This window comes from Ambystoma mexicanum, chromosome 3q (assembly GCF_040938575.1).
Source record: "Ambystoma mexicanum isolate Mex_15411 chromosome 3q, UKY_AmexF1_1, whole genome shotgun sequence".
NCBI lineage: Eukaryota > Metazoa > Chordata > Amphibia > Caudata > Ambystomatidae > Ambystoma > Ambystoma mexicanum.
In genome coordinates this window covers 1,566,867-1,582,149 of record NC_090926.1, presented here as the reverse complement: position 1 = coordinate 1,582,149, position 15,283 = coordinate 1,566,867, and the positions used below count along the sequence as shown (strand labels likewise).

At 44.2% G+C, this 15,283-nt stretch overlaps 1 protein-coding gene across 2 annotated transcripts in view; it reads right to left on the bottom strand.

Annotated features, from left to right (window-relative positions):
• Positions 1-12,589, bottom strand: part of LOC138582003 (SUN domain-containing protein 2-like) — a 126,549-nt gene extending 113,960 nt beyond the window's left edge. For both annotated transcript variants that reach the window (XM_069652895.1, XM_069652896.1), the window contains exons 1-2: positions 11,842-12,589; positions 11,045-11,109 (exon numbers count right to left, since the gene is read on the bottom strand). In XM_069652895.1, coding sequence (XP_069508996.1) covers positions 11,045-11,109; positions 11,842-12,045 — 269 coding nt within the window. In that variant the 5' untranslated portion in view covers positions 12,046-12,589. The remainder of the gene's footprint in view (positions 1-11,044; positions 11,110-11,841) is intronic.
• Between the last annotated feature and the right edge of the window lie 2,694 nt (positions 12,590-15,283).

Here is a 15,283-nt window from a genome sequence, read left to right as displayed (position 1 = left end):
CTATGTACCGTTCCCGCTCACTTTGACCGCTGATGCATTCCCCTGCCCCCGTTCTGCAGGGGGAGGCGCAAATCATGACAGGGCAATTGCCAACAGCAACAGAGGCGAACCCTTTAAGGGCCCATCTCCGTGGAGGCACGTGGTTGCTGGGAGCCTGTCATACATGAGTGTAGGGAACACGCTCTGTGACTAATGTATGCAAGGGGCTGGATGGCGCATCTTTATTCTACAGCCCCCCCTGAAAAGCACAGGTTACCTTTAAGAATATGGTCACCTGCGCATTTCTAAAAGAAGCGCAAATGAAACAAGTGCATTCCCTGTGCTCTTTTCATTTGTGCTACTTTTGAGAATCTGCCCTTTAGTGTTTTAAATCTGTTTTAAGGATATCTTTCCTTTAGGAAACAATCTATCCATGCAAATCCAAATACAGTAAGCCTGGGTGTAGTGCACACAGGTTTTCTGGGGTCGCCATTGCATACCCATGGGGCAGGAGGCTCAGTGTGTCTTTATGGTCCTTGCTAATTCTTTACACAGTAGTGGGCCACACAACAGTAGTAGTACAAGGTTCTATGTGGATTTAGTCGAGATTCTTTTGCCGAAGAAGAATACTTTTTTTTTTAATGGGTGATTTTGCTGACAATATGCGGGGGGCACAACGCCCCCCTCATCCCCTCTACATTTAGTATTAACCTCTTAAGTGCCAAGGACGAGATTGCTTGTCCTTTTTGCATAGTCTTACACCCACCCACACATATATTTTTCCCAATGTCCATTGTAAAAACTCAATGAAATCTACTTCGATGAAGAATGCTGTGGCAAAATATCCCATTCCCGCAGTAGACTACAAACTTCCAAGTTTCACTGTGCCGGGTCTTGCTGCCACCTCTTTCTCTCCCACATGCCCCACCTCCCCGGCTGCTGCAATCATTGGCCCCCTCCCCCCTCCCGTCAGTGCACACATACATACTTTCTGATGCATGCTCACACCTACTCGCACATACTTACTCCCGCCTGCACTCAAGCACATACGGAAAAATGCACAGACAACTCGACATGATATGATATGATATGATATGGCATGGCATTTATAACGCGTACATCCATACAGCCATTACATGCATACATATTCAGCAGACACCCCGCCGGCTTCTCAACAGTGAGCACTATGCTTTCTGCGTGCAGCCTCTTGGGCTCCATTGAATAAATGCAGGCACAATAAATGAAGTGGGGATGCGCCCCAGTTAAGGCGCCAAATATCAACACATAGGTATAGATGTCAGTTTAGATCCTGATGCAAGGTTAGAATTGGAATCTCAACGTACACAATTTAACCTAAAACAATGGGGGTGGTGCCCTTGCACCCCAGCACAGCAGCCGCCACTGCTTACAAGTCTCCCTATGTGAATCCGAATGGCACTCACAGCATTTCCTTTCAACCTTTCTATCAGATCTTTGCAAGTCTTCTAAGTCTCTTTTGGACAATTTATTTATTCAGCTGTGTAGATCATTTAGAATCTTGTCTGGGGTTAGTGGCTCATTAGTAAGGTAGGTTGGCCATTGAATGGATTCCAAAGAGACTGCTCTTGGGTAAATCCTCATGATTTGGGATTATCAAATCAGACACATTTGGGATTATGAAGGCAATAAAACTGCGACTCAACTAGAATACAGGGGTAAAACTAATCTCTGCACAGGTGATCTTATTAAGCCGATCCTGCGGGTGCCCACTGTTGTGAGTTGAACTTTTGACCCACTGATTGAATCCCAGGTTAGAGAGTTAGAGACACAATTGGCAAGGTCAGGGGCAGCTACATTGGTTGCACCGTCTGTCCAAAGACTGAAGTCTCCCAGTACTAAGATTTGCTGTGACCAGGGGTGGAATGTAAACTAAAGGTGGACTCCTATAACAACATGCGAGGAAGCCCAACTCCTCCTAGTGCAGTTTGGGGGGATGAAAGGGTTCTTGCACAAGAACATTTTGGGAAATATGGGTGCTGCTAGTAATTTTGAAGAAGATTTGTCCATGCGGTGGATGAAAAAGTATTTAAAGCCAACCAAAAATTACATATAACATTTGTTCAGACTGAGGAACAAAGTACTGGCAATTTAATAACAAATTATCCAAAGCAATGTGGGGGGTGAGGAGAAATGGAAGGGGGCGTGGTGCAGTGGTCAAACCAGGGCACCCACGCAGAAGAAACCCATGGTGCAGTGGCCCAAATGGAAATCTCCAGAGGACCCTGAAGGGAAGTCCACTGCTGCCTGTAAAACGGACTGGTTCGAACTTATGTGCCAAACCTTCAGGCCAGTCATCAAAGGATGTTTTGTGATGGACAGGTGGGCAGTAGGCAAAAAGCATATCCTTGTAGGCGCTGGAAGTCGGCAAGCTTCTGATCATGGTTGGTGGAAGAGAATGTGGCAGTGTGCCATAGATGTTCAGGCATTATGAACGTTTTGATTGAACTCTCTACTCTGAGGATGATGAACCAAGGGCCCGAGGGAGATAGAAGAGTGTCAGAAAAGTGTGGGAAATGTCTGTGAAACATGTTTCAGTTATGAGGATAGTAATGCCGCCGAAGTCTATGAGTGATGCATTCTTAGTGGATGAGCAGCCCCCTTTTAGTTGAGGAGTACCATAGACAGCTATGTAGTCATGGGGGCTTGGGACGGCACTGTGATAGGAGGGGTGGAGCTGTGGTTCAATGGCGATGGTATGGAAAAGGCTGGGCTGCAGAAAGAGCCGGTTTGTAGAGGGAGTGGGGCTCTGAGGGGCGCAGAGTGGTGATACTCAGCACCACAGCAAGTCTACAGTGCTTGACAGAGAGCATTTATTTATTATTCGGGACAAAATAAATCTGAGCAGTCATATTTCTCATCTGTTATGGCCCAAGCAAAAGGGGATCCATTTTAGCAGTACCAAAACATACGTGCATGTCATAGAAGGCCCTAAGAATGACTCAGCTGATATTACATTTTTGCAAGGGACACAGCTGGGTTCTCCTTTGATGGAATTATAATACTATATAAACAAAGCTTCTGTCCCATGGTGCTGTATGCTTTGGAGGTTTTGGCAATGAGGGACTTGGCATGGCTGGACATAGTTGAAGGGCGGTTTTGGAAACGGATATTAAGACTCAAGGCTTCTGCACCAGTCCAATAAATTAGATTAGAGCTAGGACTGACCTTGCTTAAATGAGAGTTGTTGATGAGGCGTGGCCTCTTACATATGAAGATTCACACCAATCCTAAATATAAATCACTGGGCTTGTTGGACGTGCCTGGCTGTGGCAAAGACCGTTTCTTTTTTGTTTAACTGTGTTTATTCATTTTACAAGATATACATAGCTCAACTACACATGGATTACAAATATGTTACCGATTACAACTTAAAAACCATATCAACAAGCCATAAAGTCACTATACCCACCCTGTTCCCAAAACATCCTAAAATCCTGTTTAGTGTACCAACAATCTAATTACATTTCCTTATGCCCAATCCAATGTAAAAAAAACATGACAACAACACACATAAGGACAATACAACACAGCACAGACAAAAGAGAGAAAAGAAGAAGAGAGTGAAAGAAAAAAAGGAATTAACCATATAGATCATTAGAAGGACTCCACAGTGAGAGATAAACGTCTGTATGATTTTTATTCTCTAAAGATAATTTCTCATATTTGCACAGCATCTGCATTTCCACTAGGCAATCTTCTACCACAGGCTTTTTCCTGCTTTTCCAAACTCTTACAATCAACTTAATAGCAATCATCAAGGCTTTATCAACCCCTTTATCAAATTCTTTCATAACAAGACACCTTCCTCTACGCATTAACAAAATCACACATGCAGCTGATCCAGCAATAGTTATATCCAAAATGACATCAAACCTATCTAAAACTTCCTTCCAAAAGTCTTGTAACTTTGGACAATCCCAAAATAAATGTATAAAAGTTCCCTTATTTACTCCACATTTCCAACACCTATCAGTATCCAATAATTTAAGCTTATGCATTTTTTCCAGGGTCCAGTATGTCCTCCCAACTATCTTCTTTCTTATGAGCTTTAAAACATGTCCATTTTAGATGTGGATCCCACTCTAAGTAAACCCTCCCATTCCTTCAGATATCCGCAAATGAATGTCATTCGACCATACCTCTCTCAATCTTAATCATGAATCTGCATAATCCAGTCCCATACTCATACATTTCATATAAGTAGACACTCCATTTTCTGACCCATCAAACAGCTTAGAAATCTCTCCTCTAAGCCTCTTTCTATCATATTCATGGTCTGACCGATAAGGGTTCTTAAATCAGAATAGCGATTCAGCTCTCTATTATTTAAGGTATACCTACTTTTAAACTCCTCAGAGCTCAGAATCCAACCCCCCTTCCAAAACATGCCGTACCCTAAGAATACCTCTCCTAATCCAACCCTGCCAGTGCAGGCACCTGTTTTGTAACTACAGCGCCTGATTATGCCATAGGGAAGCTTCATGACTAAACCCAAAATATTGGTTATTTTCCTTGAACCATGACACTAAAACATTTCTAGTTACTACAATTGATTGAAGCTTAATGTTTTTCTTCGAAATGTTTTCCATTGTGTGTAAGGCATCCAAACTGAAAGGTCTACAAACTCCCCTCTCTATTTCCAACCAAATTAGACCTTTCCCATCCTCCTTGTCAAAATAATGTGAGCCCTTCTTCCGAGAAAACCCCTATAATATTTGAAGAGATCCGGATAATCAAATCCTCCGTCTTGTACTTCACCCACCAAAATATATCTCGGGAAACGTGGTCTTTTCCCATTTCCCCATAAAAAAGACTGAAAGACCCTATCAATTTTCTTCAAATTATTTTTTGTAACAAACAAAGGAGTTGATTGAATAATATACAACACTTTAGGCAGCAACACCATCTTAATAGCAATATTTATTTTAGCCCATACCCACCAACTACAGGCCCATCACCACAGTCCCCTTCCTGCTATAAATCCTGGACAGAGTTGCCTGCATCCAAATTCAGGAATATTTGGAATCCAACCAACTGCTAGGAATACGTCAATCTGGCTTCAGACCTCAACACGGAACAGAAACCGCCCTTGTTGATCTCAAAAGCCAGATTGATGAAATCAAAGACAAAGGCAATGCCGCAATCCTACTCCTACTAGACCTCTCAAAGACCTTTGACCTGGTTATCCATGAAATCCCTTTTAGTCACCTAGTCACCGCAGCCCACTTCTCCGCCTCTGCCATCACATGGATACAATCCTTCCTGGCAAACAGAACTATGCGGGTTTTCTCAACAACAGCTGCAGCAGACCCCATCCCCATCACATGCGGGGTCCCACAAGGATCCTGTGTATCCCCCACTTTGTACAATATATTTACAAAGCCTCTATTTGATCAACTGGACCGTCTGGGTGTCACCTACACAAATTACGCAGATGACACCCAGATACTCCTCACCATCACAGGCAATTACCAAGCAGATGTCGCTCGGATCAACAAACTATTCTCCATCATTCAGGCATGGATGGCCTCGCATGGCCTCTGCCTGAATGATGAGAAGACAGAGCTCCTCATCGTCGGCTCCCCCAACACCCTAACTAAACTCAATCCTAGCTACAATAACATCACCATTGATGGTCACACCATCCCTATTACCAAAAGCGTGAAAACCCTTGGCTTCTATCTAGACGCCAACACCAACCTCTCTAAACACACCAATATGACCGCAGCAGCCGCTGCTTATACCGGCAAGCTCATCAGGGCCAGCAGACCATTCCTATCACCCAACAGCTGCCTCACCCTTGCCAGAGCCCTCATACAATCCAAACTGGATTACTGCAAACAGCCTGTACCTAGGTGCTAACCAATCCATACTTAACAAGCTGCAGATAATACAAAATAACGCTCTGCGCGCAGCCCTCAACATTCCCAGATGAGAGCATATCTCCACCACTAGGAAAGCCTGCAAATGGCTATCCATACGCCAAAAAATTGATTTAAACACCATCTGCCTCACGTACAAGTCCCTCAATCATCTTGCACCACCATATCTAGCTAACAAATTCACCATGAAACCTGCTACCGGATCCTCCAATACTATATGCTTGACAGTGCCCAGATTCCACCTAATAAGAGCTGGAGGGGCAAGTTTCACAGTACTTGCCCCCCAACTCTGGAACACCCTACCTCTCAACATCAAAACTATCGAGTCCTTCCAGATCTTCAGGAAGCAGGTCATCAGCTAGCTCCTAAACAAAGAGTAGCCCCACTAACACCAGTCCCCACACCCCTGTGCGGCAACTGGTTTATGTACTGTATTTATATTGTAAAGTGTATATTTTGGGTATTGTATGTGTATTGTTTACTGATAACTGTATATATATGTATGTATTATAAGTATGTATGAAGTATGCAACACAAAGATACTTCTCAACGCTGTAACCGTATTCTTAAGCGCCCTTCTACCCCTGGGTTTGGCGCGCTATACAAATAAAATAAACAAACAAACAAATGTCAGGTTCAATCTATCCCATTTTCTAACAGCCACTAAAAGTTTACACACAACCTTTTCAACATTCAACTTAACAATTTCCTTCAAATCTCTAGTAATATGAGCCCCCAGAAACTTCACTCCCCCCGGAGCCCATTTACAATCCCATGATTCTAGCACTTTCCTGTCATATACAGCTGAGAGGGGAAGGATTTCAGTCTTAGTCCAATTAATCCTATGACCTGACAATTCCCCTACCTCTTCCATTATTTCTTCCAGGGGCGATCCACGTTCCAAAGGATTTGAAAGAAGAAGAGTCATATCATCTGCATAAGTTAATATCTTTAGCTCAGTGTCAACCATTTGAATTCCTTTTATTACATTATTTTGTCTAATATATGCTGCTAAGGGTTCAAGTGCCAAATCAAACAGAAAAGACGATAGCGGACAGCCCTGCCTAGAACCTTTCATTAAAGAGGACAATCCTGATATTATCCCATGAACCTGCACCCTTGCAGAAATATCTAGATGTATGCAATTAATCGCTTGAATGAATTTAGGAACAAATCCCATCTCTCGCATTGTGTTCTCTCGAAATGTCCAATTGACACTGCCAAACGCTTTCTCTGCGTTAAAAAAGACAGGCAGGGCAGCTGACTCTCTAACACAGGCTTGTCCAACCTTTTTGAATGTGGGGCCGAAGCATTCACTTTTTGTCACCCGGAGGGCCGGCAGCCAAAAGTGAACACCCTGACCCAAAACATTATATTCAAAAGCGATGGTGTGTGACCTTTGACACAATAGCATCACAGGCATAGCCATGCACTCCCAAAGATAGCTTTTGGTGTCGGGGGCAGTGATCAAAGGTTAGTTTCTTGTGATTTCTTCCAGTGTGTATGTGTTGATATTTTTCTGAAATAGTGGGAGCGACTGAGCGTAGCTAGGGAGCTATAACAATCTAGGGAGGGTTTGGGGGGGTCTCCCCCCCAAGATTTTTTTCTCCAAATATGGGGCTGAAATTGTGCATTTTACAGCAGGAAAAGTGACCAAAAAGCCATAAGTTTACAATCAGTTCTAAAGGGGAACATGTACATTCCATGTCACTAACAGCAGACAAGAACATTGTAGAACACAACAAATTTTAATGATCAATGTGTCGACAGTGTAAGACAGCACTGTCACTGATGTAACACATTGACATGCTGGTTGTTCCCAAAATATGCCTCTGTAGCAACATGCTTATGCTGGCCGATCCCAATTTAGGCCAGCTTTGTCCTCTACAAAGCATGATTGATGCTGCCTGAGCATGTGCAGTGTGCCCAATACACATGCCAGCTTATCTCTGCATACACATTCATTACTTCTGTGATAATGAAAGAAGCATAATCCAATTCCAGGAGACACCTGAGGTAGTAAAAGTCCTCCGCCACAGCCCGGTTTATTGGTCGGACCCAACATTGCAGAAATAAATTAATTAATCGTGTCCACGGACCCGACAAACATTGAACAAATAAATAAATCAGCAAGGGAGCCGACTTATGAATTTCCCGGGGTGGGGTGCCCAAATATAGGAAGTGACATAACCAGCACTTATATGACCGCATTTGCACGTAGTCGCCAACTTGGTGCGAGGGGGACGGGCGGTGCAGAACAGTGGAAACATTGGCTAGCATGTATTGCATATACTAAAGGCAAGTAAGAAGGAGGTTTAAGCCTTCCAGTTGCATTCCAGTAGGCCAATACTGCCCCTACTCCACCCCTTTTATAATCATCCAGGTTGTAGTAGCCCTCAAAAGGCAGAGCAACACAACTAGGATAGGAGAACGAAATGCCATCCCATCCTGTGAGTGTGTCAAACCTCAGAGCAAAGACTGTGCATGTGCCTCCTACCTTGGAGCACAATCTCACTAATTTGGTGCAAATCTCGCAAGTGGGTGCATGGGAATCCCATGCGTGTGTGTGGGCTGCATACCCCGGATCACTTGCTCACTTCTTCACTGTGAAACTCTGCCCAAGGCAGTACTGTCCCAATGGTGAGAAGTGTCGTATTTTCACATTAACTATGCTTAAGCACTTTGGGTTATTGAATAGTGCTGCTACATTCGGAGTAATTCCATCCCTTTAAATATATTAGCTCTTGTATAACCACAACAGTGTTGATTTATTCTGATGATGATGAAGATGATGTTAGACTTGCTCAATAGTTCTGGTTCTGTATCATTAAATGTACTTCAGATCTTCAGAGTCTCGGGAGGATAGCTCAGGGGCAACGTGCTCGCCTTGGAAGCAAGACGACAAGGAGCAACACAGGTTCGATCCTTCTGGGTATATTATACCTCTACATCTGTGCACCCTCATACCAAGAGGGGTGCACAGAGGGGTGCACAGATGTACAATTACACCCAACCCAAAACGATTTCTAGAAATTGAGGGACAGACTTGCTTTGCATCTGTGCCTCCATTTCTAAAAATCGTTTTGGGTTGGGTGTACCTCTACATCCGTGCACACAGATGTAGAAGTATACCCGAACCAAAACGATTTTTAGAAATTGAGGGACAGATGCAAAACAAGAGCATCTTGCTTTGCATCCGTCCCACAATTTTTAAACATTGTTTTTTACCCGGCTTTTACCCGGCTTTTACCCGGGCCGCCAGAGAGAGACACAGTATGGATGGAACAAAGGGCCATCCATACTGCGTCTCTTCTCTCTGGCCTGGGGGTATGGGGGGGGGCCGGAGCACCTGCATACTCTGCGCCCCTGAAACCGGGCCGTGGCCTGTAACTGCCTCTGGTGCTGGGGGCTCCAGAGGCAGTTACAGGCCACAGCCCAGTTTATTTATTTATTGGTTCAATGTTTGTCGGGTCCGTGGACCCGATCAATTAATTTATGCAGAAATAAATAAATGAATCGGGTTCACGGACCCGACAAACATTGAACAAATAAATAAACCGGGCCGTGGCCTGTTACTGCCTCTGGTGCCCCCCCCTCCTTTTAGGGGGCACCAGAGGCAGTAACAGTCCTCCACCACGGCACGGTTTATTTCTTTATTTGTTCAATGTTGTCTGTACAGCCTTGCGGGCCACATAAAATGGCCTGAAGTGCCGCATTGTGGCCCGCGGGACGTATGTTGGACAACCTCGCTCTAGCATCACGTGCATTTATTATATCAAAAATTGTCAGAATATTATCATACCGATACCTCGCTGGAATAAAGCCTACATGAGATTTGTCAATCAAATCACCCATATAGCTATATAATCTATTTGACAATATCTTCGTGAATAGCTTTAAGTCCACATTCAGCAAAGATATCGGCCTATAGTTCTCACACTTCCGATTATCTCTGTCTTGCTTTGGAATCACTGTTATTAAAGCCTCCTTCATTGAGTCACACAAAGTCCTAGACAGTAGAAAATCATTTAACACCTTGCACAATATCAGCTCTAATTGATCCACATATAATTCATGAAATTCCAATATTAACCCATCAGGCCCAGGCGACTGATCAAGAGTGATGATTGTTTTATTGTTTTATGTGTAATAGGTTTTAAATAACAAATGAGAAATGTTAGATGAAATCTATTTTACAAATAGTTTATACATTTTAACAAATAAGTTGAATTTGAATTTGAAATGTGTGAATTATCGAGAGTACAATTGTTGTAAGAAATGTAAAAGTGAATATTTTGTAAAGTTTTTATGAAACTAAACAAACAAATAAATAATAATAATAATAAAAGGGGGTTCATTTTAAGCACTGGCCTCAATGAACCTTAACAATACTGCTTAGCCAGGGGTGGACTGGGAACCAAAAAGGCCCTGGAAATAATGTTCAAAGTGGCCCCATATTACACATTTTCCGCAACCCCAACCAAAATGTGGAAATCAAGTAGGTCACCACACAGAAGAGGCCCAGGTTGCAGAGGCCTCCCGGGAAATCTCAAGAGTTCCCTGTAGGCCAGTCCACCCCTTTGCTTAGCAACAGGTCTGTGTTGACACATCTGCATATGAATGGCTAACACTGACCAACATGGAAGCTCGCGATACTTGACTCTGCTGTGCGAGAAGCAGATGCATATAAGACAGCAAGTGCCTATGCAGTGTGTGTTGGTCTGTAGAGAGAAGTCTTGTTGGAAGGTGGCCTCCTCCCCCCACTGGCACCTCCTCTCTGCTCCTCGGTGTCCCTTTACGCGTTAGGACACATTAAGACACACTGCCATTCTTTACATCTCCCGGATTCCTGGTAGTCCCGTATGCGCCAGCCCCTGACGCACACTTTGCTTTCCAGCACATTCCACTGATCCCCAAACACTCCAGCGCAGCTGATCGGCGAGGAAACACTTCACTGTCAGCCACAATTGAACCCAAAAATGAGAGGCCACGTAATGAGGTATCCTCGAAATGCTGCACCAGTAAACTCTGCGGCTCTGTTCCCTGGGCACCTGCCCTTATCACACACCTGTGGAAGGAGGTCTAAAGCTTTGCAGTGTTATTGGTTACCCGGAATGCCAGCAAAGGACGTCGTCTTCGCATACCTTTCCCAAGAGCGTGATGATGATGATGATGAGTAGGGTAACTGCCTCTGATGAACATCCATTCCCTAGGGAAGAAAACAAAACAGTGAAAGGATGCCTTCAACAGCGGCACCCTAGTATGCTTGCCTGGCAAAGGCCACCCGAAGAACTCAACAGTGACATGTCCGCGAAGTTCAAGGGACTTACACGTTGATCTCCGGGGAATAGTGTCAAGAGCAGACTCGAGCCTCTGGGAGGCCTGTGGACGTTGGGCAGAGTCATCTGCAGGCCTGGCGGTTGCCTAGGAATGGCCAGTGAGGCGAGGGCATGCCCTCTGGAAAGCCTCTGCAGCTTTGGGAAGAGTCAGGGACCGAGCATGCAGGTAGGACTGGGGCCAGAATCAGCCCTGTCCAGCCTGGGCCTGAATGAGATAGATAGGGATGGAAGAGGCAGGCATCTGAAGGGCCAGTAAGGCTGGGAAGGAGTCCATCACACATCAGTCCGACCCCAAGTCCCCACTCACATTCACCAGTGTGCTGGAGTCTCACTCTGGCTCCACCCACCCAGGGTCACGGCCAATCCCTGCCTCCCACCTGGGGTCAGAGGATCGACCAACCATTCTATCTGGGGAAGAGGTGACACCCACAGCCCCCATCATGTCAGGACACCGGTTTTACAGTGTTGCCAACATGTCTATTTCCTCCGTGAGCTAAGGCATATAGTAAGTTTGCTCAATCTCCAGGGAGGGAGGCCTAAAGATCCCATCACCCTAGCGCGCAATGCAACTGCTTCCTGCCATTTACATGCACTTTACCCACCTGTGAATCTTCGTTTCTCACGCCAGCTAGGTGCGCGCCTGAAGGATATGGGCGTGACACAGGAAGTAGCCCCTTAACGCCGAGAGGGCTTCCTGTCCCTTTGAACCGGCCCCCCCCACCGGACCACAAACACCTCAGAGGGAGTTGAACACAGGCCTGCAGCCTCACCCTGGTGTCATCTCTCCCAGGCATGTGTGACCTCATAAGCACGTGTCTATGGTGACCTCCCAGCCTCCAGCTCAGACCTGCTCTGACAATTTGCCTTGATTTTACAGCATCAGTTTACTGTAATATTCGACATGACTGGGTGTGTTTTATCTTTCGCTTCTGTATTCAATATATTACATAATAATTGTTTCTCTTTTTAACTCATTTCCCAGTTTTTTGTGAAGTATTCATATCATGCTCAGGTTTTGTACTTTTCTCTTCTCCATATTTTTCATATTTTAATATCCATTTTTCGTTTTTTGCATCAATGTTTAATGTTTGTATTTCAATGTTCTACTTTTCACTTTTATCTCATGTGTCTTCTAATTTCATTTGTCAGATTTTAAATGTTTACATGTTCCTATTAATGATATTTTTTGTATATTGTTTAATTTTTTGTGATGTCAAAGAACTGGAGTCTGCAGCCAATAAAAATAAGCATTGGCAAAGCAAGTTGTGCATGTTTTTAGCAAGGTCACTTTGCTCGTTTGCACATTCCTCGTGCATTTTTCGCCATGGTCGTATTTGTCGATGTATTTATTTATTTAAATGGGGGGCTCCCCTCACAATCCCCATCTAAACCTCACCCCCGAATCCCCTATCACTAAACACGCAACACATATACAATAAAAAAAAAAATAGACGAAAAAGACCACGTATGAAAAATGCAAGAGTGATATACAAACAAAGAAAGTGACCAAGTTAAAAACAAGGCATGCGGCAAAGCCAACTTGCTCTTTCATGGGACCAGGTCATGATTTTCCAGGAACTCACAGCATACAGTCGGTGCTGACCTAACTGGTCCGACTCTTAAATCACATGTCCGGTGCACTCATCTAATATCCAGGCATTTAATGCAACTGATTGAACAGATATTCAAATGCCAGGTGTGCTTGTACGGACACGCGCACACACTCCAGGCCGCAGCTATTGTCATGAAATAACCATTCCTTCACTCTAGCATGTTTTGACAAATGCCACATACTTGCATCATATTTATGGAACATACAAGCCTCCCGCTAGAGAATCTGGAAACTTGGAAGAGAGCTCATGATTTAAGCATTGTCACCGGCACTTTGCAAGTTTAAATCCTGGCATGACCTAGGCAGCCCTTCATTCTTATTCGGTGATATGTTTTGTTAGAATCAAGTGGATACATCCATTATCACAGTGCATTTTTAATACATATTATGGATCTCTGACCGGAAAAAAAACATTTCCCAACATCGCTTTGGAATAGGAGGAATTTGCTATATTAAAAACTTTATTATAATCTGTTAAAATCCCATTAAAAAAAATCACCCAAGAAGAATGAAAGGCTGAAGTGACGCGCACCTCTGTACCCTAACCTTAGAAGGGGAGGTTGCACACATACCACACATAATACCCTACTGCACCTCTTTATCCTAACCTTAGAAAGGGAGGTTGCACAGATAGGTTACACACATACCTCTGCAGGAAATACCTCACTGCACCTCTCCATCCTAACCTTGGAACGGGAGGTTGCACACATACCTCTGCAGGAACTACATCCCTGCACCTCTCTATCCTAACCTTAGAAGGGGAGGTTGCACACATACCTCTGCAGGAACTACATCCCTGCACCTCTCTATCCTAACCGTATAAGGGGAGGTTGCACACATACCACACATAATACCTTACTGCGCCTCTCTATCCTAACCTTGGAAGGGGAGGTTGCACACATACCTCTGCAGGAAATACCTCACTGCACCTCTCCATCCTAACCTTGGAACGGGAGGTTGCACACATACCTCTGCAGGAAATACATCACTGCACCTCTATATCCTAACCTAAGAACGGGAGGTTGCCCACATACCTCTGCAGGAAATACATCACTGCACCTTTGTATCCTAACCTAAGAACGGGAGGTTGCCACATACCTCTGCAGGATATACATCACTACACCTCTATATCCTAACCTTAGAACAGGAGGTTGCACACATACCTCAGCAGGAAATACATCACTACACCTCTCTATCATAACCTTAGAACGGGAGCTTTCATACATACCAAACATAATACATCACTGCACCTCTCTATCCTAACCTTAGAACGGGAGGTTGCATACATACCAAACATAATGCATCACTGCGCCTCTCTATCCTAACCTTAGAACGGAAGTTTGCACACATAGGTTGCACACACACCTCTGCAGGAAATACATCACTGCACCTCTCTATCCTAACCTTAGAAAAGGAGGTTACACACATACCTATGCAGTACATATATCACTGCACCTTTCTATCGTAACCCTAGAATGGGAGGTTGCACACATACCTCTGCAGTAAAGACACCAGTACACCTCTCTATCCTAACCTTAGAGTGGGAGGTTGCACACATACCTCTGCAGGAAATACATCACTGCACCTCTCTATCCTAACCTTAGAACGGAAGGTTGAACACATACCTCTGCAGTAAATACACCAATAAACCTCTCTATCCTAACCTTAGAACGGGAGGTTGCACACATACCTCTGCAGGAAATACATCTCTGCACCTCTCTGTCCTAACATTAGAACCGGAGACTGCACACATACCTCTGTAGGAAATAGATCACTGTCCCTCTGTATTCTAACCTAAGAAGGGGAGGTTGCCCACATACCTCTGCAGTAAATACATCACTGCACCGCTCTATCCTAACCTTAGAACGGGAGGTTGCACACATACCTTTGCAGGAAATACATCACTACACCTCTCTATCATAACCTTAGAACGGGAGGTTGCATACATACTAAACATAATAAACATAATACATCACTGCACCTCTCTATCCTAACCTTAGAACGGGAGGTTGCACACATACCTCTGCAGGAAATACCTCACTGCGCCTCTCTATCTTTCACCCAGAACGGGAGGTTGCACAGATAGGATGCACTCATACCTCTGCAGTAAATACATCACTGCATCTCTCTTTCCTAACCTTAGAACATAAGGTTGCACACATACCTCTGTACGGAATACCTCAATCCACCTCTCTATCCTAACTTTAGAACAGAAGGTTGCAACACATAGCTCTGCAGTAAATACACCACTGCATCTCTCTATCCTAACTTTAGAACAGGAGGTTGCACACATACCTCTGCAGTAAATACACCAGTAAACCTCTCTATCCTAAGAGTGGGAGGTTGCACACATAACTCTGCAGTAAATACATCACTGCACCTCTGTATCGTAACCTTAAATGGGAGGTTACACATATATCGCTCCAGGAAAT